This window comes from Opisthocomus hoazin, chromosome 11 (genome assembly GCF_030867145.1).
Source record: "Opisthocomus hoazin isolate bOpiHoa1 chromosome 11, bOpiHoa1.hap1, whole genome shotgun sequence".
NCBI classification, from domain to species: Eukaryota; Metazoa; Chordata; class Aves; order Opisthocomiformes; family Opisthocomidae; genus Opisthocomus; species Opisthocomus hoazin.
In genome coordinates, this window is record NC_134424.1 from 16,188,730 (window position 1) to 16,213,963 (window position 25,234).

Genomic DNA, 25,234 nt, shown 5'->3' on the forward strand with positions numbered 1-25,234 from the left:
TCTGTGGGAGGAGACTTGACGTACTGCAGCTCCGATCACATTTCGGCATCCTGGAGATAATCAATTTATTAGTTATGGCTTCCTTCAGGTGTGACATCACTTGTACAAAACTTGATTGGTTGTTCACTCCAGCTAGTGCCTAGCATCTTTAAACTGTGAGGCACTTTTTCTGTTATTAAAATAATTTTCCTTGTTAAATACTATAAGCTCGTAATGCATATCATTTCATCAGCTAACTCTTCTTCATATCGTCCCGTTTCTGGTTCTTCATCACTGTAGCCAGGACCAAAATCTTGCAGTTCATAATCTTGTCTGCTTAAAATGGGAAACATATCCCCATTTGTCCCATCGCTAATATCTCCATTGAGAAGATTACTTGCTGCACTTTCCATCTCATCAATAGTCATGTCACATGCATCAGCAATCTCGTGTTTTGTAGCCGAAACAAATTTAGGGTCCTTTGCATACCTTCCTAGGCCTTCAGATATAAGCACCTGGAAGGTGGAGGGAAAAGAAAGAGATATACAGTGGAATCACAGAAGAACAGACAGGTCATAATGTTTCTTATTTGTGGAAAATACTAGAAACCTCATGCTGAATCACTACAGCAACCCACAGCAAAACTGCGTGAGTAAAGAACAATCAAATCAACACCAAATGGCTCCAAACCACACTGTATCAGTTATGTGATAATGTCACTGATAATGCAATACATCTAACTTTTCTTTGTAGAAATATGGGAGTAGTCTTTTATAAACATCAGTCATCAGGCTGATACACTAAAGACAAGAGTTAATACATCACAGATAGTGCAATTAGAACAATTTCATGAAACACTCAATTCTAGATATGTTCTCAGTACTTTAAAGTACATGGAAGAAAGACGCTGAAGTCCCATTTGCAAATAAAATTTAACAAAGTGTACTGTTCAGCTCATAGCAATGGGAAGGAAGTGATAGATGGAAGCAAGAAAAGTAACTGTGATTCAGAAATGCTATATACTCTGTATCTTCAAATCTTTTTTTAATATAAAAGGGAATTCTTAACATTCTTTAGTACACATACAAATCAATCCTTGTAGTTGTTATTCACCTCTCTGCATTCAGTACACTGATTCATAGAGCTCTTGTTCTTTTAGTCGGATTACTGCAAAAATGGTGAAGTATTTTCTATAGAAACAACAGAGAGAATAGGTATATGCACCATCTCTTTCCTGTCAGCCATTGTGGACCAACACTTCAAAACTGATTCTCATCTAGAAAACAAATTTAGTTTCAAATCTCTTTGAAATATCTCCAGTTCTCCAACACACTGATGTTAAGGTTTGGATTAATCAGAAATCCTTTACTACAGGACAACTATAAGTTCTCCTGTCTTTACCCAGAAACAGTTTTGAACTTTGAGACTGAAAATACCACATTTTCAGAAAGATAATCTGGACTGAATTATATGCTTTTTAAAGCTAACATAAAAACTGAACAGACAGACACTCTCGGGTACTTCAGAGGTTTCTGTAATACTTACCGCTTCTACCAAACTGTCTGCACTCCTCTGTTTCTCACTATGTTTATGCCTAAAGTCATTAGGTACAGTTAAATTGGCTGGTGTAAATGTTCGGTAGGATATATCAGGGTCATCTGTGTACCAAGAGCTCCTATGCAAGGACGGCAGGCTCCCATTCATATGCTCGGTAGATTCAGCCCTATCAACCTGGATTAGTGGTGTGTAATACGGAGTACGGTCCCTGTTCGGAGGGGTTGCAGGCGGGGTAGCCCAGGAACGTGTTGAACGACTTGGTGAATGTTTATGAGCTTTGCTGGAATCCAGACCCGCAACAGCCATGACCTGGGAAGGGGAAGAATTTTAGAAGTCAGTGATCTCAGATGCTCAGTCAGACTCATTTCTCATTTCAGCAGTTCGAACCAATTGTTCAGGCAGCAGCTATGCATAGTTAACATCTTCTGATGTATAACAGTCTTGAGAAGGAGGATCAGGACTGAAATTGGTACATTGACAGGATAAAATGGTATTTTCTCTATTATTATTTGGATCACAAAATCTTGGTGTTAGCATTAATAACTAAAAATAATTGCTTATACAATATGTTAAACGATAAAAGCAAAGTGTAGAAACATCCCTTCTGTCCTGTGGGGACAGGATGGGAAGCTGCCAGCATTTTCCCAGTATTCTGGATGGTGTCTCTAGAATATGAAAACTGCCATCTTCTCAGGTCTCGTCAGAGCTGGGCACTGGGCCTCAGGAGAGGTGTACATTGTACTTGCAAGCTCTCACAAATGAAGCTGAGTAACTGCATAGGCAAAGATTAATTGACTGTTGCCATATTATGCAGTCCTGGTCAAAACTCCTTAGGGCATTCTGACCCTTTGTGGACACTTAAAGGGTCATGGGGACAAACTACTTATTTTCAATGTTTTTTAGAAAGTCGATGTTTGAGAAGCCTCATGTCTAGCAACTACAAGCCTACACAGAATCACAGAATAGTAGGGGTAGGAAGGGACCTCTGTGGGTCATCTAGTCCAACCCTCCTACCGAAGCAGGGTCACCTACAGCAGGCTGCATAGGACCTTGTCCAGGCGGGTCTTGAATATCTCCAGAGAAGGAGACTCCACAACCTCCCTGGGCAGCCTGTTCCAGTGCTCCGTCACCCTCAGAGGGAAGAAATTCTTCCTCATGTTCAGACAGAACTTCCTCTGCTTCAGTTTGTGCCCATTACCCCTTGTCCTGTCACTGGGCACCACTGAAAAGAGCTTGGCCCCATCCTCCTGACACCCACCCTTCAGATATTTGTAAGTATATATTAGGTCCCCTTGCAGCCTTCTCTTCTTCAGGCTGAACAAGCCCAGCTCCCTCAGCCTCTCCTCGTAGGAGAGATATTCCAGTCCCCTCACCATCCTTGTAGCCCTCCGCTGGACTCTCTCCAGTACACCTGGCCTAGAAGTCGGCACAGGCAAACTACTTAATGCACTAGTACGGTTTCAAACAACAACGAAAGTCAGAAGGACGTTACAGAAGCTGGAAAGATGAAATTCGTTACTAGTTAAATAAGATTGTGTGTTTACCTGCTGTTGCATTAAGTGAAGTGGTAAAGCAGTGCGGTGGTGGAAATTAGGGGAGAGTGGTATGTCGTCTTGACTACTTTGTCGGCGGAGGCATTCGAAGTTAAAAGACGATCGTCTGTTTGCTACAGGGAAACCATAATTCATTAGGAAAATAAAATACTTTCCCTCAAATTCTATTATTTCCAGAATTCCAGTGTGAGTTCAACAATCACACAAATAAAAGCATATTCGCCAGCAGAAGTAAGTTGTTCTAATGGAAGCAAGCAGCTGGTTATAAAGTAAAGGATAGATTCATCAAACAAGCAAATATAGTCCTAGGTAAAAACCATACAAGCAGCCTAAAGTGACAGAATTTGAAACAGCTGTTCCACAAAGCAAGCTCATGTTATGCAGCTGACTGGTTCAGGTACTTCAGAGTTCTGCTGTGAATAGTTACAAAGAAGAGTTTCTTCTTTCTTCTCCCTGGTTTTAAACTCTTCATTCTAATGAATCAGACTTCCCAAAGGAGATGCCAGATCCCCAGTTCCTCGGAAACAATGTGCAATATGAAAAACCATATCTAAGTCAAAGCTGACTCATGTTGTCAGTTCCTGATGTTTATTCTCTTCTGACAATGATAAGCCATGGCCTCTGCCATTGTGTATGCTGTTGTTATTCATATAAATGCTAGAAAGGAAAAAGTAGAAACTGGACCGAGATGTTTGGCTGATGTGGAAATGTTTCAGTTGGTCTTGGTGAAAGCCTGCAGAACTACAGGAAGCAATGTGTGGGTATCATTCCTCTGTGGTAGCATCAGTGTGAAGAAAACCCGGACACTGAACAGCAGCTGGAATCCAGATACATTCATCACAGTGGAAAACTGGGAAGAACCTGACTACAAAGCAATGATACAGAATTGTGCTCTCTTGAAACTTACTGAAACTATTATTCATACCTCTTTTTCCAACACCAAAAATTTTGTGAACAGAATTGAAGAGTGAAGTGCCATAGACTCAGGATTCCTCAGTTATCACCAGAACTTAATGCTGGATACTAACAACCAAGGTTTCTTAAAGAGCCGTTGGACTAAAGTAGGCACCTCCAGGAGGTGATTCAATCCACTTAATGCAAACTTTGTGTCTCTTTCTATTCTCTCTATGGTAAATCCAAATACAGGAATATAAGCCTTAGCTCCTGATCCTAACAAGCGTTAAATGTCCCAATACCAAAATGAATAAAAAGCAAACCAAAACCTCCCCTCATCAAAAACAAGACACTTCTCTGCACATGCTCTTCCCCAGGAAAGTCTGAAAGAACATCTTCATCATTTCTCCGTATGCTTCCGGAAATTGCTCAAATACCGTGGTGAGGAGTTTGTATAAAAACCTCTAGAAAGCTTGACACAGAGCTCAATTTACTGACTATAGTACTCAGCCAAGGCACTGTATGTCACATTAACTGGGACTGAAACCATATGCTAGCAGAAACTGTTTAGTGTAACGTTGCAGATTCTTTATTTTCTTTTTCTTTTTTCTTTCCTTACGTGACACCATCAAGGCTTCGTCCTCAAACCAAACAGCCCATACACTGGTTGCAAATAATAAGTTTGAACTTCTTTTAAAATCTGCTGAGACACAGAGCCTCTAAAATTTCTGAACTGTGTTCCTGAACATCAAATAAATGGTTATGACAGGAGGCCTGACTATTGTGACATTATATTGGTGTAAGTCAAAGGACTTCCTAAATTACCCTCATGCAACTTAGATCAGAACTAGGTCCTCTTAGCCTCAGATACCAAATACCCTCTTTATCTAGTACGTTTATCTCGTCTCTTGTATGCGAGATAAAAAGTGTATGCTTCCTCTGAAAAAAAGTCTGCTTAATACTATCATCAAAACTTTATCAGAAAAGTTAAATGAATCCCAAAGGCTGCAGTCACAGGAAGCCTTCAACCCTCCCCTCGCAACGCTTCTGTGAGAAGACCCCAGAGGATTTTTGTAAGAAGGTTTTTCTCCTGCAATGTATGGAATGGATATAGAAAACATCCATCTCTGGCTTAAAATTCCTTTGCTATCAGAAAAGCTTGTAGAAAGATGTACAGGAGTCTCCTGTCAGTCTCCCCTTCGTCTGATGTCTTTCTTTTCCTTCTGCTACTGGAAGAGAGCTAGCAGCTTTCTGTACATTTCACTATCATTCATCTGCGTTATTTACCCTCTATAGAGCAAGACTCATATTCTTTGTGCTTTTTCCATCTGTGCCCCTTAAGGTCAGAAAGCCAAAGAGCAGAGCATTACTAGTCTTGTCATAAGCTGAGTGCCAAAAGTGAGGATCCAGCGCTGACGGCATTGCTGAAGAATGTTTCCTGTATCATATAATAATATATTTTGCTGCTGCCTTTTACTACAGCTTTCTGTAGCTTTAAACAGCCTGAAACTGTATGTCAGATATTGTATAATGATCCCACTATACTTGTCTCTGAAACGCTTTTATTTTTAAAATCTATACCTGCATTTTCTTTAGGATGTCTGAGATAGGAAAGGACTGAAACCCATTTTCCTACCCACGGGGTCCTTACAGTCATACTTCCACAGGTAAATGGACTGTGACTGTGGCTGCTAACATCATCAGAATGAAAGACGGCTCTGGTTTTGCTAGAAAGTCAATCCATCTTATAGCAGACAAAATACAGAGATGCTTCTAGAAATGATCCTGTATCATCTTGTCTGGAAGGTGCTGGTCAGATGGCACCATCCAAAGACGCAGACCTGGCTGTGCTGACCACACTATGCAGAAGAGCTCTCATGGGGACACTACGGGGTTGCATGGAGCTGAGTGTTGTTTCTTGTGCATGAACAAGAAAGGGATTTATTTTGCTCTTCACAACCCCAAGTGCTTCCTCTCTGCAAAGTGTAAGAGGTCAAAGACCAAACTCCAAGAGTTTTGAGTCTGTGCCTAGTTTTGCCAGAGGATTAGCACTGCTCATCTCTGCAGCATGGCCTGGAATGTACACAATTACAAGATAAGAACCACGAGAGCTTTTAGAAATGCAGATAAAGCAATATTGTGGTTGAGATAAGGCGAAACCAAGGGAAAGATCCAAGCAGCAGAATAAATGAAAATTAAAGAAACGGGTAAAAAAGAAATCAGTTGACAACCCTAATTCAATCTATAAATTGAACATTTTCTCCCTCAGAAGAAACGCACAATACTAAGCATTGTTCCTGAGGCGGCAGAATAAAGTACCAATGTGAATCGAAAGTAAGATGCTTAGCTCAGGATAACACTTTTATTTTTCACAGGGACTCGAGAAAAATTAACAAGCCAAAGGCACTTCAAAACTAAGGAAAAAAAACCCCAAAACTAACACACTATTAAGCTCACTCTGGGTTCTTTTCCCCCTGAAAATTATTCTACTTCAGTCTCTAGTGTTTATTAAAACAGTATGAGGGAAAGATGTTGACAATGCCATTAAGCAGCATGACTGCTAAGAGACAGGGGAAGGGCCGGCAGGTGAGTCACTGGAGGGACAACGGCACTGACTCCGGGCAGCACTGCATGACTGCAGGTGTGAACAAAGGGCGCACAGACTGAAACCCTCTCCTCAAAGTTTCAAAGCAAACTGCTGCTGCATTCCACCTTGCTCCTTCTTCATTTATCAAATCATGTTAAAACTGGCAATTAACTTGGTGGTTATTTTATTATTGGATGAATGAGACAAGGGATATTAGAAATACTGACTTGTAAGCTAGGATCTACAGATCCTCTGAGCAGTCTCTCAGGATGGACAGATATTTCTGCCACGCATAATAATCCACCAGCAACAGTAATCCAGAAGTGTCACATTTAAAATCCAAGTTAAAAAGAAGCCTTTTTAAACTGGAACATGTCTGAATGCATTTAAATAATCCTGGATTTGCAGACAAATTGTTCTCAATGTACTTACGTGTTGGTGTTGGAGGTAGCAGCCGTCTCCTAGGAGATCTTTTTGTATCATAACAGATGTGTGAATCGTCTTCCTCAAAAAACCCATGCGGATGATGATAACCTTTTGGTCTCTCAAAATCTGAGTCACAGCAGTGATATCTACAGTGGTAATCATATATATGCCTGCATTTAAAATACAATAAAGAAAATGTTATTTCAGTCAGTTTCTGTAAATTGATCTATTAGAATTTTTTCTAGAAGATTTTCAAATCTACTTTTTCTCCATCAAGATAACCAAACATGACATTATATAACTACACAACTCAATTTTAAAATCCAGTTTCTGTATGCAAGCTGATTTTGAGACAGCAAGCATACACTTTTCTATTAGTATACTTAGTTGTCAGGTGAAATTTTTATCAAATTACATTTTAAATGAAGTTATTGTTACCAGTACAGACTAAAATGTAGGACCTCAGTTGTACGTTGCTTGAAAAAAAAAAAAAACAACCAACTTTGTTCTACTGCCATGCTCTCTTGTGAACCCTGGGTAATGTGTGGAGCACAGAAACTGCGATAATGGAATTAATCCTTTTACATTCTTCTCTTGTCGAAAATCAGACCTTGGAAGGGTGTTGTTTGACTGTAATTATCATATAAAACAATTAGTGACCTCAGAATTCTGCAAAGTTTAGCTTTCATGCAAATCTTAGCTTTTACGCAAACCAACGAGATGCAGATTAGGGTGTCAATCTTGTCAGAACTTGGCAAAAAAAGAAAGTAGAGGAGGAGTAGAATTAAGCACATCTGGCACTTATGCATATGCACTTATGGATCTAATATAAAATGAAAATAAATTCCTCTACTTCTGGGCTGGACTCCAAAATAAAATTTAGTGGCAGAAGTGGAGGATATTTTTGAGAAGTTATTGAATTTATTCAGCAGAAGAGAAACATAGCTATTGTAAGGAAGATAAACATAATCTACTCAAGATCTTGTAAACGTGTATGTCTTTCTATGACATAATAAGGTGAATATTATGGAATTTAAAAAATAATGAGATAACTGGGAAAAAGATGCATTTTTTTTTTCCCCCCAGATAGGAAGCCTTTCAGTATTGCCAAATATAGGTTCTGTTCCATGACAGGTTGATACTCGGAAAACACTGGAACGGTCTCACATTTTAAAGACCAAACCAGGAATATCAGGACTTCCTCCCAAAGTAGCACCCAAGCATTGCCTGAACAACTGGAAACCTATTATTTATGTACAGGAGCGGTCCCAACGCAAAGTTAGGACCTGCCCTGTTGCTGAAGCCATTGCTGCCTGAAGCCAACAGCACAGTGCTTAAATCAAACTAATTTGGTAATTCTCAAAGCTGAACTAACTTGGGAGCCACTGTTCTGAAGTTAGAAAAAACCATCCCAGTCCATGTATGAAGAACCTGTGTGAAACAAAGCTGCAGAGAAAAGCTTAAATTTACCAAAATTAAATCAAGGCATTTTCTTCTTAAAACTGAAATTAAGATACTGAATGCAAAGATCATGGCAGTTAAATACACATGACCAGTCAAAAGTTGTTAAATACCATTTCTGGGCAGAAGTACTATCATTAACTAGGATACTATTCCAAGTTTTGTTTGGAGAAAACAGAAATTAGAAAAGTGGGAGAACCAGGTAACAAAACTAGAACTTTGTAATTACAGCAAGGAGCCTCAGATTAATACAAATTCAGACAATCTTTTTAGCAAGGCCTGTTGTGATAGGAGCAATGGCTTTAAACTAAGGGAGGGTAGATTTAGACTAGATATAAGGAAGAAATTTTTTACAGTGAGGGGGGTGAAACACTGGCACAGGTTTCCCAGAGAGGTCGTGGAGGCCCCATTGCTGGAAACATTCAAGGCCAGGTTGGATGGGGCTCTGAGCAACCTGGTCTAGTTGAAAATATCCATGCTCACTGCAGGGACGTTGGACTAGATGACCTTTAAAGGTCCCTTCCAACCCAAAGCATTCTATGATTATGTGGTAATACAAATTTGTAAGAAATGCTAGTTGTTCACTAGAATTCAATTGATGGCATTTCCATAAAGCTTATGAATAAACCTTAAAAAACATCTATTCCAAACATAAAAAGGCCAGGACAACTACAACAGCATTAAGTGTTTGTCCTAAGGAGATAAAAGATGGTGCCAAGAGGAGAATTAGTAATAAAGAGATATAATAAGAATTTTCAAAAGGAAGTCATCCAATTCTTTATTGGGCCAGCTAGTACTACCTTATGATCTCAGTCCATAGCTTACCAGTTTCAACTTTCTAAGTTAAATTAAAAGAAGAAAACTATTTCCAAAGGTTCCTCTATCTGAGCTTGATCCTTCTCCCACTCTACTGAAAATTTTATCTGTAAATGAAATGCTTCTCTGGTTATGCACCGTCTAGTTTATACTCAGTTCAAAGGAACTTTGTACTTTCCTTTGAATTTGGTACAGAAGTTTTGCTGGAGTCAGCACAAAATGCCAAATACAAAAGATCTTTGGTACACACACTAACCTTATTCACCATTTCACTTGCCAGCAGTTGCAGAGTATTAATTCATTAGAGAATTTTCAGTATGTGTGCTTAGTAAGCCTTTACAGATATGTACCTAATTTACTGAAATATTTTTCCCAATTTAACAAATATCCTCACCTGCTTCCTGACAACATACTGTCTTCCTCGTAATATTCATCTCCACTAAAACATTCCTGCTCTCCCAAATAATGATCATCATTGTAATAGTCTTGAACTTCACGTTCTTCACGGCGAATAGTAGGTCGACACCCATCACCAGAGTCAGACCTATAAGCAGCAAACAAATGCTTTTCTAAAAATGTTTTATTTATATAAATTATATATTGTATTTTTTATATTCAGTTATTTTAATGTACTTCCAAGAAAAAAAAAAGGACAAGCATTAGCAATTCTCCTGTTGTCAGAATGTGGTGTTATAGTAAATTGCATAGAACTACAGTTCAGAACATGACTATTTTATCTGTTTCTTAAAGATGACCTCCCGTTATTTCTGTCCCCATTAAAATAATTCATATGGGGATGCTCAGTGAAATCAAATACATTTAAGATGTTTTTACAACATACAAATTCAGAGTACACAGCCTCTCTCAAATGTCTGAAGTTTGCCAAATGGCTAAAGTATTAAGGAGCACTCACTGAGGTATTCCAAGAAAAACTGGAAAACGGATGCACAAATCTAGACATTAAAAACTAGCACTGAATGTACATTTAGCAATGCACTTCAAATAACACAATATATCCTATTTTTAAAAGTGGTCTTAGAAAATATTCAGACATAAGAACAGGAGAGATTTTGGGTCCCCTATAAATGGAACTGTATGCCTTAATATTTATCAAAGCTAAAGCCAGTGTTCTTTCCAGTCCTTGCAAGTCAATTTTAAACAAGGGCTACCATTATGTGCAATATTTTGTTTGCTGAAGACTGCATAAACCTGCCTGGACTTTTAAAAGGGCTTGAATAATTTTGAACTTTACCAGGAGTTCATCCTTTTAGAACAGGCAGTGGAAAACTTGACTTAGAAATAGTCACATAAGTTATTCAGCATTTACCTTGTCATACAGTTAATTTTGCAGAATGCACTGCTTAAAAAAAAAAAAAAAAAAGCAGAAAAAGTTACAGGAAAAGGTGAAAAGGAATAGAGAAAAAAGAAAAGAGAAAAAGAAACTACTTTGTCTTCTTCAAATACATCAGAACAGTATCAACTCACCTAATATATGTTTCATAGTAGCGGGTTCTAACCAGATAGGTCATGAAAATAAGGAGAAAGATATTTTAAAATCAGGTAGTTTAGAGAAATTCATTGGCGATTACAGTGCTCGTGCTGTAACCAATAATTTCATTTCAAAGAAAACTACTACTTTCAAACCATATTAGTTATATACATTTCCCATACATCAGAGTATTTTAAATACATTTCATACATCAGTAGGAAACAGAAATGAAACTAAATATAAAAATTAGTTTCATGTAGCATACGTTTTCTTATAGTGTATTTATAATATATAAATTTATTTAAAAGCAAATACGTATTTGTAAGTTTACCTCCTACTGCTTGGCCTTCTACGCTTCTCATGATCAGTTCTGGAGTATGAATAGTAACCGCTCTCAGATCTAAGCTCGTGATTTCCAAAATTTGTGTGTTTTCCATGAACAACTTTGGACACGTTGGCATTATTGAGATTGGCATTTGTTGAGTTTGGAACTTGCTTTCCTACTGAGTTGTGATTATGATGATTGTGGTATATAGAATTTCCTGCCTGAGGATATGTATTTTTCTCAGTATCACTTGCAGATGGAATTGAAGGCCGCTGAACATGTAATGGACGGTGTGTGGTGTTGATCTGCTGAAATGAATCTCGTCTGTCACTGCTAATATGATTTATGTGGTTGCCAAAGAGGGCACCATTCCTCTGTTTTAGGGGAAGAGAAAGAAAAAATTACATGAGATACCGTAACAGAGCACATTTTTGCCAGTGATAACTTACTTTTCTCTCCTACATGCATACAAAATTAGCAATTCAAATTATCTGTGATTTTTCTTTCTAATTTTATGATGCTTCAAATGGGATCTCCTGAAGTGCTAGAGGTGTGATTGTGATAATGACAATATATGTACTTCAAAGTCAAATCAACATTATGCTGTGATCAGGTTTTTTTCCATATAACTAAATGTGACATCCAGCTTTCTCCGTTTTATTACACAGGAGAAACCTCGATTCCCATACAGGAGCATGCACCAGCTTCCGCAGAAAGGGACATGTCTGCTTAATTTTTGAGAACACTTTGGTGGAATTCTCTCCTATTCTCCCAAAGCACCGGTTTGCAACAGGCGTCACTCAGACAGGATGGAGTGCCATGCAACAGCTTGCAAGCGTATCTCAAGTAGGTAACATTAAGCTTCAGTGCTTCCATTCTTTCTTCTTGCAGAGGTACAAGAAAGAGTAGTAACTCTTTATAAGCTCTGGAGAGTGTAATGGATGGTGAAAGAGAAAATGAAGTGCCAAGTTAAGACTATGACATGCAGCTCTCTTTTACATCTGACCCAGATTATGTAGCCTCCCTGTCTAGCCAGGTGTGGGTCTTGGATGACAGCAGTCTGTCTTGAAGCTCAATCTAGGGAAGACAGGAGGGTAATGATGGTTGGCAGAGAAATGCATCTATTGATGGTAACTGCGGCACTGTCTCCAGTGCCACACCCTCCTTTTTTGTAAAGGACAACAGCAAGCTATGGGGCTCCTGGCATAATTACTGCAGAAGCATGCTTTTACGCCTGCTGCTTCTGAAATGCTTGTGAAAGATTAACTTTTCTTGCTGGCTGACAAATGGTTTGCAGATTGCTCCCAACTATAATACCAACTTTACATGTTCACTATTAGACTGAATATCTATAGCATAAAAGAAGAAAACTTTTTTTTTTTTCTGATTGATTCTTATTGATGTCCCTCACAGGGAACTGGAAATGGTGTTTATATTTAGTTGACTTCTGTGTAATTCCAGGCATTACTTTTAAAATACGCAGTGCGCTGTCTGTTGTGGTTTGGCTGCGTAGGATTGCGTTCTTTCCTTCCTATCCACCACTGCAGAAGCTAAGACACTTCCAGTTTAACCCTGTCACTATCAAAATTTGAGATGGCAAGGTTCAGATCTTTTCATAGGATTTGCTTAAGAAAAGAATTAATGAGAAAGAATTAGGGGCAGGGGAATCACCCTGCAGGAACTGCTTCCTAAATTTATGGTGAGATGCAAGTGTCCTGGAAATACCATTTTATAGGTGTGTATATATAAAATATACTTATTTATAAATAATATTTATATAGTTCTGGTTTGAGAGTTTTTTTAATTATTATTCCATATTCAAGGGTAAGTTCATTCTTTAATCTCATATTATATGATAAAACAATTCACGTGGCTGTGTTCTGACATTACTTTATAAACATCTTCCTCCTCCTCTGGGTTGTTTTCCTCTGGTTCGTCATCTTGCAAGTCACAGGATATAGCTCGGCGTATTTCAGGGCCAATATCATGAAGTGTCCTTAGACCTGCCTAAATCAATGACAATATCATAATACATTAGGAATGTAAATTCTTTTTCATTGTTTAATTACAGGCATGTAAATTTAAAGGACAGTTAACACGTTTTTGTATCCTGACAACATAGAGGATGCATCCGACTAAGTCCCTCTACTGTTATTAATAAAAGGCTTATATTCCACTACAACCCTGCTGAGGTGATCATGTCTTTAATATCACAATGTAGATCTTGACTAAAAGACCACTGATGTTTATGGAACCCTATGGAAATAAAATTCATCTTATAATAAAGTATAAGTAATCAACAAGAACTATAATACAATGCATTTCAATGAGATGTATATTTAATGTTAAAAATTATGTTTGCAGCCTGTGTCCAAAAAGGAAACAAAAGGAGATCTTTGCTATAGCAACAGCAGTTTTAGCAGAGCTCAGATGAAAAGAAAGCAGTGAAATAATTCCAGCTCATCTGCACTGCAATATGCAGAAATTTGATTTAAAGCTTTAGCTTAGGACAGAAAACCACTTAGCTACAGGAGCATGGACCTCAGCGTATATTGGTTCATACTCCTCTCAAGCCTGCTGCTACAAGGAACCTTTAGGAAAATGGATAATGCTGGAACTGCCAAGGACAGACCTGCACATTAGAGAGGAAACAGACATCATACTCAGGGCCATGAATTCAGTGCTTTTGTATAGGCCTGCCTTACCTCAAAAAGGAGATATTTTTCCTGTTTTAACTCTGGCAGTCATGGTCCAAAGCAAAAAATGTAATCTTGTTCTTCCCAACTCTTTTTTTTAATCTTCTGAGATTCAGAAGACATCAAAGGTTTGTTTGTTTAGCCCTTTACTAACACTACACTTAAACTACTAAAAATACTGCACAGCACTTGGCTCAATTCTTGATTATGATCTAAAAGCCTGATCTATTGTTTTTCTGCACTTCTTTGATGCAGATGAGGGCTGTCCCTGCCCATCAGAGCTGTAATTCCATGGCATGACATTGCACGTTGCTTGACCTGCGGTGACATGAAGATGCACAGAGAATTTTGCACATTTCACAGCTCCAGAAGGAGCTGAAGGACCTTGGAGGGCACCAGACATGGCTTGGTCCCACTCCTGCTGCCTATCACACCCGTTGCCTGGAGCACACGACAGCATTGAGGTCAGGCTTCAGCTCAAAATGGAACAGCTGGTTTGCTGGGAAGCAAAATGGCATTTATGCAGGGTGGGCAATCAGAACCTGGAAAGCGAGGAACCAAAAAGCTTTCCATGTAACTGCATGGATTTACTGTAGGCTCCTCTTTAGGTTTCACTCATACCAGTATTCCACTTCCTGAAAACGGCCCCTAACTACTCAGATTAGCTATATATGTATATATATTAGCTATATATGTATATATATGTATATATATGTATTAGCTATATATGTATATATATATATGTATTTGGCAATTTCTTCTTCAGGGATGAACTTTGAGAGTTACCCTGTAATTGAACAAGGCTCTAAAAATCATTTATTAGTAAGTTAATATACAATATACTTTTCACAAATACATTGTGCTTTCTCCCATTTCTTATGCTAATTGCATAGTCAAGACCTTAGCAAGGTTGCTAACGTCATCATTTTTTAAGGCACTGAAAGGAAGTAAAATTAACACTTTAAGGTATGGATTTCGAAGTCAAAGACCAAGGGCTTCTATTTATTTAGCAGAGGCAAAGGCAGTATTTATTTCATAGAGGATTACTATTATATTTTGGTTATTCAGTCATTAGTAAGAACAGTCACTTGCAATTCACACCCACCACCTGCTTATTTAATAGCAAAGAAAACAAAAAAAAACCAAAAAACCCCAAAGCTTGGCTGGCACTTTAACATAAAAATAAACTGAGGTTAGAATGAACAGAATACCATGCAAGAACTACTAAAATAGAAAATAAGCATGCAGAAAAATAGCTGAACAGACCTACACTATAGCAGTGCACAAAAGAGACATAGTAGTCAAGTCTGGATTCCCCAGCGTTACGCATCTGCACAGAGCCCATCTTCTAATGCTGAAGCTGAGTGTACTGCTCTACGACTACACAAAAGCTCTGTGCTTTCAGTCCAACCCAGGCTCCCTTCAAGCTAAGCCCTTCTGTGAACACCACACTCTCAGACAGCAATATTATAAATTTTAACCCTGGCAAAAACTACTAGCTTATATTTCTGTCTGCCAAATTGTGACAAATCACCACAAATACATGCCTAAAAGCTGAGAAAAACCATATGTTTGGCAGCAACTCATCCAATAGTAATTTCATTTTGATTACATTTCCAACTGCCTTCTGGTTTACTTCTTGGTGAATTACTCCTCTACTGAAGAGAAAGCAGGCAGCTTTTATCTTCTCACATCTTTTGAGCAATAGTCATTTTCATGTAACAGACCTCTTGCAATAACATAGTCAACAGCAAAAGACTCAACCGATCAGCTTTATTCACTCACAGCCAGTACAGAAGCCACAGGTTCTACAAGCAACAACTGCCTGCAGAATTAAAATATTCCTCAGTTTATTTGCTCTAATAGAACTATCTACAACAATTTTGTGAACTCTGTCATTAAAATGACTACTCCTACGTACTGCCTCATTTTACCTGGTGTGATCTAAAAGTATTTTAAGAACAATTCTTAAGACAGGAGAGCGCCACATAATGAGACAAATTCTCACACTGAGCTCTTACTGAAGACAAAATCCTTGACTGGGTCAGTCAGCTACCACTGAAGCGCAGCTGATGTAAAAATGCAGGAATTGGTACTTATGTGTCAGTAGGAAAATCCCTGCTCCGAACCACAGTTAACATCATCTGTGAAGATCCTAGAGGTGGCATGGACTGATACAACATTTGACTTTACCTTCAAGCACTTCAGAACCAAATCAAAGATCTCTTAAATAAAAACACACACAAAAATCAAACCAACGTTCCCCACATCTCTCCATTAGCTTACAGGGAAGGGTCCTTCTGATACACATTTCCCTATGTAACATTGTCCATTTTAGTCTACCTAGCAAGAAGCCTAGAGATATTACAATGCACAAGAGGGCAACAGGAGTATACATTGTCCTCCATTTGTGAAGTTCTAAAACCAACTACATTTAAATTTGAGATAATTTCTTCTCTCAGCAAAAAAATGAGTTGATGGGACTTTTCAAAAAGAAAGCCTGGATTGTGATTTGTCTACATTTGCCAGAGGAATGCTTGTTTCTTTTTAACTACAACTGCTGAAGTTCTTAGGAGGCAATTACTTCCCTAAGTAGGACATTATAAGACCTTTTATTGTTACTGCATATAATGATGCAAGACTAGCCACATTCCTGAAGCATCATGCTATAACGACTTTCAAAAATAAAAGTCAAATTTGAGTGTTTTACAGAAATTACTTCCTCACAGTCTTTGAGCATGGCTTATCAAAGCTGCAGAGGAAAGCAAATCACAGCTAAATCCTCTTTACTTTCCCCATACAGAACAATAAGCAGACACTAAACACCAATATAAGAACTTCCGTAACATTTCCTTTGGTTGGTAAAGATTACTGGAAGGGTCACACTCTCTCTAGTCTCCCTTATATCCTCATTTTTTACGGCAGATTCTTAATTCCTGAAGATTTTCTCATGTCCAGAGAATTCTTGCCTTTCCTTAAAGGAAGCTTCAAGATCATTTTATGACATTTCAGCAGTAAAAACCACTTTTAAAATTTTTCGTAAGTGGAAACGTGAATAATAAATATTGATTTAGTTCCTAATTTTTGAGGACCAAAATACAATTCACAACATTTCAAGAAGCAAGGGGCTAGTTCTGCCATCATATATATATCTAAAATCCATTTCAGCTCACCAGATTGAAAACCTCCCTGGTTCACAAGGCTGTTAAATCAGTCAGGCGGATCACATTTCTAAGAAAATGTGTTTAATAATCCCAGTGTATTGCAGAATTTTTCAGTTCTGTTCATCTCTAACTTTCCAACACAGAGTATTACTATTATTATTTGCTATACACAAATGTCTCTGCCTAATGTACCTGTAATTGGAAAAAAATCACATTTTTTTTCTCACATGGGTGGTTAATATTTAAATGCATTTACCCTATACCCATTAGAAAATTTTGTTTTCATCAAAAACACTGAAAGATGAAAGGGTCTAGCAGAACAGATAAAACATGCAAGAGACATGTTTAGGTACCAGTTCTGTAGGGATAACATCGATCAAAATTGCATTGCTGAATTATTCATGCTGTTCTGCAGAGGGCATCTGTTGTTTCTACCCAGGTTTTTCTATTTTATTGTTTCTTTGAAGTAGAGGAAGAAAAGAGATTAATGCTACTGTGTGTGATTGCCTCTAATTTTATTCTAGAGATTGCACTACAAGTTTGCAAGAGAAGCTATTTCTTATTCAGACGCTTTCTCTCCAAAATTTAATTTTTGATGCTTTCCTTGTCTAATTTTTTCCTTGTAGGCATAAGAAAGATGAGACATGTCAGTCCAAGGGTTACTTAGCAAGCCAGTGATACACAGTGTGCTGAACGACATAATTACATAATAAACCCAAGCATGTCTTTAAATAGGCTTTCCTGTAAATGCACAGGATGACTTCAAATTAACATGATAATTCTGTGCAGCTGTGCTTTATGAGGCATAATAGCACCTGCAATGTTTTCAAGATGGCACGAGGCACTAATACACCAGTGCAGTGTCCTAAATAGCATCTCCAGAGACAATTAATGATGCCCCTGTCTCAGACACAGCATTCAGATGACACACATGTGCTTTCAAATGCTGAAATAATAGAGCTGTACGAGTCCCTCAGTGAGAACAATGTCATATGACTAATAACCGCATTTCTGAATTGCTCATTTACAGAGAGATAAGCTTGAAGATGCTTGGAAAGCACCTCACGCCAAAACATCAAAACATCTAAAACTTCAGTTAAACACTGAAATATTAAACAGTTAAACATTTTAAGAAGACTACAAATGCCAAGTAGATTTTAAATCAATTTTCCACATCTGTAGTATGCACAAAACAGTAACACCTTTTTAGATATATCTCTTATACTAAGAAATTTGTGTATAATGCAAGACTCCAGAGCTACGACTTTTAGAAATACATTTAAATGCTTATAAATACTGGAACTACAAAAAGATAATTTTCCCTGTATCTAAACTCAGCCCACATCTATTTTGAGGTATGGTGCAACCTACATACAGATGCCATTTAAACTTAGTTTAAGAAGTGCAAGCACAATACCCTTACTTAAACAATAAGTATCATTATCACCTACAGTATTGCTAGTCATGTAAAATACACAACGCTCCCTCTTTTGAGGCATCTTATAGTGATACCAGGAAATGGAAGAGACACCCGTAAGGTTTGCTTCATGTATTTTAGAAGAATGATGGATATTTAAGTATAGTGCTATATAAACTTACTGACTCTGAAATAAAGCATAAACATGAATTCTAAATACTTAGGTCTTCAGAGCTTCAGAATACTGAAAGCCTGTGACTCTGAAAATGTTCATATAAACCACTGCATTTGTAGATAATTAAGATATTCTTCCTACCTGCTTATTTAATAGCAAAGAAAACAAAAAAAACCCACCAAAGCTTGGCTGGCACTTTAACATAAAAATAAACTGAGGTTAGAATGAACAGAATACCATGCAAGAACTACTAAAATAGAAAATAAACATGCAAAAAAAAATAGTTGAATAAACCTACGCTATAGCAGTGAGCATAGGAGACGTAGTAGTCAAGTCTGGATTCCCCAGCGTTACGCATCTGCACAGAGCCCATCTTCTAACGCTGAAGCTGAGTGCACTGCTCTACAACTACACAAAAGCTCTGTGCTTTCAGTCCAACCCAGGCTCCCTTCAAGCTAAGCCCTTCTGTGAACACAACATAAACATTGGAGCACAATTAAATTGAACTTGAGGAACATATTAACCCCTCAGCTGATGACTACTAGAGGGTTTTTTTTCTTTTTTCTTTTACTGTTTACTCCAGGGTTGATAATACTTATAAAATTTGCAGAGAGAAAAGAGCATAATTAGTTTAATTTGAAACATGTTCCCAAAATCAAGTTCAGTTCAATAAATCAATGCTTTTGTGTATTTGTGATGTGAAAGGAAATATCCTTTAACTTTTATTTGTATGTATTAAGAGGGTCACATGTAAATAAATGTAAAATATAGATTCAAATGTTTACAGTAAGTATTTTTTGTAAGAAAAGTAGCGTAGAATTAATTCGTTCACTCTAAGTACTAGACAAAAGTAATTAAACCTGTTCATGCTTCACTTAACATTTATTTTACTAGCAATGTGACTGTTTGGCTCAATACAAATTTCCATCACTACAAACAGACATTTTCTAAACTACTGCTACAAATATAATTTTGTTCTGATCTTACCCAGAAAATCTATTTGTTCTCACTGCTTAAGTATCAGCATAAGAAATGCACTGTGAGCCATAAGGAACATGTTTTTCTCATGTCCTAGGAGTGTATATAACACCAAAAAATTGATAGTAGATCGCTAATGTGAACTGATCACCTATCATTTCAGAACCACTTCTTCCCTTTGCAAGGAGTGAAACCCCCAGGTCTGCAGAAGACTGACTGTTGTAATTCCAAGGAATATTGATATTTCATTTCTGAAGATGTCTTTGGTGATGTTATGCAAGTTTAGACAAACTGCTGTTGGTTATAATTTGAAGTGTCCTTCTTTGAGTGCGGAGGAATTTGAAACTTCATGGCAAAAAGACTTTACTGAATAGCCTGAGCAGATAATCTCCTGGGACCCACTTCACTTTCTAGAGTGCTTCCTCTTCCCTGATTGCATGTACCCAAACAGCCGCCTGTGTTAGGCTAACAGCAAATGCTGCATCCTTGAGGAAGAACCAAGCCACACACAGTAAAAATCACCCTAAATGCAATTATTGCGGAGCAAGAAGGGGAATTCCTGCCTGCTGCATGCTCTGGCATTCACAAAGCAAATCTAGTTTTGCAGGGAGCTCCATTCTAATCTGCTGACTCAGTCTAAACTTTTATTTTTTCTTCTCCCTACTAAACATTTCTCAAACCCAGTATCAGAAGCTGCTGCTTTCTTTACTCCAGTTGGGTCGAGGTTCTGGCCCCACATTGTGAGGGGGCTGCCAGTGACATTCTCCCAACATAGTACATGAGTGTTGCCTGAATTTTATTTGGTTGCATAAGACCAAAGGATGAGATTTTCACGGTTTTATGTGTCAAAACTCCTAAAGTCTTAATGACGAAAAAAGCATTCTGTATTTCTAGTGTTAATTCAGAAGCTGCTGATTTTACAGCTTCTGCACTGTCCCCTGAGAGGCAGACACAGCCATTCCTCACACTACAGTGCCTGGAAGGGTCTGATCAAATGCTGGACATGGTTGAATAAAATCTCTTGCAGAAGCAAATGTCTGCCCACCCACCACTATAAGTTTTCCTTTTCTTTCTCTAGTTTAGCTTGTTACACTACCATTACACCGCAAAAGAGCTACCTGCATAGTGAAAAAGGCATTTCTAAGAAATGTTTTATCAAATGAAGGACCAAGTATCACTACCCTGAAAAGAGAGAAATTCAAGTAGGCTAAAGAGAAATGGGGAAGGAAAAAAAAAAAAATCTTTACAACAGGTGTTTTTAAAGCTCTGTTAGTTTTCCTATATCTTGTTAAATACTTGTCATGGATCAAGATCAAGTATAACATTTTCTTACTTGACAGTTTCAAAAGTACAGAGACACCCATTTTAACAGCACCGCATGAAAAGTGCAGCTCATTTCAAAGTGAAAGCGGAATCAAGTGCAACTCCTTTAAAGAACTGCTTTGATTTTGTTGGCAGAAAGGCAGGGTAGCACCCTATTACCTAGGTAACTTTCAGAACGCTGGAGGGGGAAAACAAACTTATTTTCTTACTGTATTTTCTTGGTATTTTGCACCTCTTGACATCTTTGACATCAGAGAAGCAGCAGCCAAGAGCCTTAGTGTGATTCCCTGTTTGCGCACATCTTTATCACTGATGTCAGGTACCTAAATACCACCAGGGCTAGTAGTTGATGCATACTACAAGTTATGATTTTGTTTTGTTTTATTTTATAGAGTAATATAGTAAAGGAACAACCTAAAGCAATATAAAACTTTTTTTCACTAGTTCTAATTTTTCAAACATTATCTTAAATTTGAGAGTGTTAGAATTGTAATCTTAACTAGAAGTAATTGGGATGCAAGAAGTGTGTATGTAAGAAAGCAGGATTAAGTAAAACAGTCAATTCAGAAAGCTTAAGAACCCCTTTAATTATTTCCTAAGCCATTAAACCTCCTCTAACTCAACACTGCTTTTCAGTAACTATGTGACTATCCATAACAGAATATTCTTTAAAAGTAAGGAAAAAGTACATTCCTTACATTGTTCAAAAGCCAAAGGGTGATAAAAGTTTCTGAAATTTAGGCGTATGTTATTGACAATTACAGAACAATAACAGGTTCAATTGGGATAACAGGCTTGATAAAGTAAATTTTGCTGTAGTAATTTGTCTGTAAAGTGCTGGAAAAATATTTTGATGGCAATATAACTGCACACATAGAATACTTTTATCTAGTGAATTGCAAATGATAGAAAAGACATTTGGGAGAAGAGTAGAATTAGGTGCCATTGATTTTAGATACAACATCTACTGCCAAAAGTTCTTGATCTAACAAAAAAAATCTTTTTACTTAACCTTGAAATTAAATCTTTTGGTGTCTCTCTAAAGATATCATCTTCTCAGAACAGTATTTTTACACACGCTCCTCACTCAGACTGCCTTCCTGAGTCCACAGATTGAATCTTCAGCTAAATAATGTGGCTTCCAAGGGAAGATTTATTCCCACACTTGTTGAAACAGGACTTATTAACATGACTAATGTAGGCCACCAGAAAACCTCACTGGACTTTCCTGACTTCATAGATTTTTGTCCTGTGTTATGCAGTTCTCATCAATTAACTAAAGATGGTGCAGATGACTCCTTGTCTTTTATACTAGACTTTTTAAAAGTGCTTTTGTTGCTGAAAACATTAATTCTTATGACCTTGAATTCTAGTTGTAATATTGTGAAGATTTTTGTTTGCAGTTCTACAAAACTTTTTATCTTGAATGTCAAAGTTCATAAACTATTGCACATCATTTTTCTGCCTACGTTAACATAAGTCATTCCATCTGAAACAGCAGCATGAGAAGCAAATGTTTTAAACAGTTTTAGCTATAGCTAAAAACAAAGCATCTAACTTCATATCCTAGAATATAACTAAAGGACTAGTTAAAAAAACAAAGGTAGGCACAACAGTCTTGGAAGAAGCAGTGCCTTCAGCCATTTGACAGTTACATGGTTTTCCCTTCAGTATCTTCAAAAATAGTAAACAAAACTATTGTAAAAAAAATAAAAATAAAAAAAACACCCCAAGCCCCCCAAAAATACCACTGAGAACATGAGGAATAAAGGAAGGCAAAGAGGAGTGATCTCAATTTAAAAAACTCCATTACATTCTCATGAAACAGGGAAGATGGCAACATCTGTTAATTTCTTGCCTCAACACTTCTCTTCAGAATTGAAACACAGGATGAGTTTTGTCACAAGGAGCAGAGATACCTTCTCTCTCACAGTGGGTGTTTACTCCCTGAAGCCAGGAAGAGTGTGACACGGTCAACTATAGGTCTCAGCAGGATTATAGAACTGTAACTCACCTCTTGCTTCACTTGATGGTTAGGAATGGATTGTAAAGCTTGAAAACGCTGTTTTCTCCCTTTCTTGCAGAAGAGAGGAGGTAAGTAAGGCCAGGCTAGATAATCCAGCAACTGCAGGGTTTATGAGATCCTTAGGAAGCATGTTCTTAACTAACTAATTCTGCAGGTAATTTGAACTACTCCAAGAGAAAATTACAGATGGCAGCAAAAGCACAAGAGCATTTATTGCTCATATTGGTTCTGACTTAAACTGGAACAGATGACATTGCTTTTTGTCTGCTGGTTTGCTTAAGCATTTTGCAACATTACAACTGGTCTGCAATAGGGTGAGATGTTGAGAGAATGTGAAAATACTGTTGGTCTTGTTCTTTACAAATAGAAGAACAGGATGGCTGGAAAGCCTTTTCTTACTGTAGTCTGATAAAAGTATTTTCTTCATCTCATTTAAAGCTTTAAGTAATTAAAAGTGAGCTTTCCTAGTATAGGAAGGTTCCGAATGACAAAGCTCACAAAACTAAAGACAGGCTTAGCCCAGCTTCTGCTGCTTTCATCTTGTCCACCAGTTCAGAAAGCAGAAGGTGTTTGCAGTGTATTCTCATGACTACTAGAGACTGTGAAATCTTAACTAGTTTAGAGGAACTAAAGAAAAGCTGCTGCTGAAGTAACATGCCTGCCCTGGTTACAGGAAGTTCTCAGAACAACAAAAAGGTAAGGTAAATACAGCCAAGAATAAAAATAAAGGCCCCATATTTACTGGCAGATTCCAGTGTCAGGAACTCAGGTGCAGCTGAGGGTATTCTTCCCCTCCAGAGAGTAGAGAAGGCTCACTAATTGGGTACTCTCTCTTTTTGTTTACAATCTGTTCCACCCATATCATTGTAAGCAAAGTCAGGTGCTGCAATTCTGTATGTACAATTTGTATGATTAGTTTACACAGAGGTATATAAATAAGCAGTAAATTCATCTGGATGAACTGAGTAATAAAGATATAAATCCGCCGTAATTGCTATATGAAGTTCCTTCAGTGTTTACAATGGAAATGTGGTGTATACTGACACAACAGGCATCACAATTTCCATAAAAAAATGGATGAGAGGGATACTGCATGTTTCTGCTTTTCTTAGTATGTTATTTACCAGAGACCTGCAAACACTAGTTTACTTAGAGTATTTGAGAGAATAAATGGAAAAATAGCTACTATGAACTCTCCAAGAACTGAAGTAATATCTTCACAGTTACAAGCCTTTCACAGATCACTCAACAAAATTTCTGTAGTTGAAAAACAAGTTTGATGGTATACGTGTAAATTTGGTTGCCAAAAATGTTTTTAAGAATATAGATTTTTGAAAACTTTGAGGTTTTATAAGCATTTAAGCTTTGGACAAAGCAAGTCTGGAATGAAGAGGCTGAAAATGGAGATACATCAGATTTTTATACATTCTAAGGCCAAAAGGATCCTCTGTGATCATTTATACTAACTTCCCTACATTACATCCCACAGGACTGTTCTCAGGGGCGCTGATCAGAAGAAATCAATTCCTTGCTGAAGTAGAGCATCTCTTTTCAAAAGATATCCGGGTCTGTTTTAAAGCTGTATCCTCATATAATTGATTATTCTAACAAACACGGCATTCTGATGTTGAATTTGACTTGCTGTAGCTTCCAGTATTGAACTATATTATTTTTTTATATGCTGGACTGAAAACCTGTAAGACTGGGCATTTTCCCAACCATAGGTTTCAGGTTTCTTTGAAATGGCATTTCCACTTTTGTTTGGTAAATCAAGTTGAGTTACTACTGATTTGTTAGAAAGACTGAAGTAGAACACAGGAAAACGGGGAGAAAGAAAGAAATGACCTTCCCATCTACCAGCCTCGCTCATTTTATTACCACATGAGCACCATTCTAATCAGAAAAAAAATAAGCACCATGCCTCAAATCCCATAAGCTTTTGTAGATTCCTAGCAGAGATTCATGGTCATTTTTTTAGCTGTTTTGAATTGAAAAACATCTGTCTAAAGACAGAGGGAGAGGTAATTTGTTCCAGTTTTATCTTACACTCCATCTTTGTTATTGAATGGGATCTGATAACAAACAACAGAGTACAGTCACATTTGGAAACTCGGTGTTTGTTTCTACATTGTTATGTGTGAAACTGTAAAAACACAAGTGGAAAACCATAATACTGTGGCTTAAAACTAACCTTGAGCTCCTTATGCTCAAATGCTTCTGCAATGAAGTCTGCAAAGTCCTTCTTAAAAATCTGATGTCTTTCACTTCCCTCTCAACTGTTTCCAGTCTTTTTATCTCTTCCATTCCCCATAATTTTCTCTTCTCTCATGATATGCAAACATAGTTCATACTGTCCTGGCAAGCCATG

General features: G+C 37.6%; 1 protein-coding gene across 22 annotated transcripts in view; it reads right to left on the reverse strand.

Annotated features, from left to right (window-relative positions):
• Window positions 1-125: 125 nt before the first annotated feature.
• The window catches only part of CACNA1D (calcium voltage-gated channel subunit alpha1 D), a 195,671-nt gene continuing 170,562 nt past the window's right edge, over window positions 126-25,234 (reverse strand). For all 22 annotated transcript variants that reach the window (XM_075433149.1, XM_075433151.1, XM_075433166.1 and 19 more), the window contains 8 exons: window positions 12,978-13,094; window positions 11,094-11,461; window positions 10,759-10,785; window positions 9,668-9,817; window positions 7,003-7,166; window positions 3,081-3,202; window positions 1,525-1,845; window positions 126-494 (listed from right to left, as the gene is read on the reverse strand). In XM_075433149.1, the coding sequence (XP_075289264.1) occupies window positions 201-494; window positions 1,525-1,845; window positions 3,081-3,202; window positions 7,003-7,166; window positions 9,668-9,817; window positions 10,759-10,785; window positions 11,094-11,461; window positions 12,978-13,094 (1,563 nt within the window). In that variant the 3' untranslated portion in view covers window positions 126-200. The remainder of the gene's footprint in view (window positions 495-1,524; window positions 1,846-3,080; window positions 3,203-7,002; window positions 7,167-9,667; window positions 9,818-10,758; window positions 10,786-11,093; window positions 11,462-12,977; window positions 13,095-25,234) is intronic.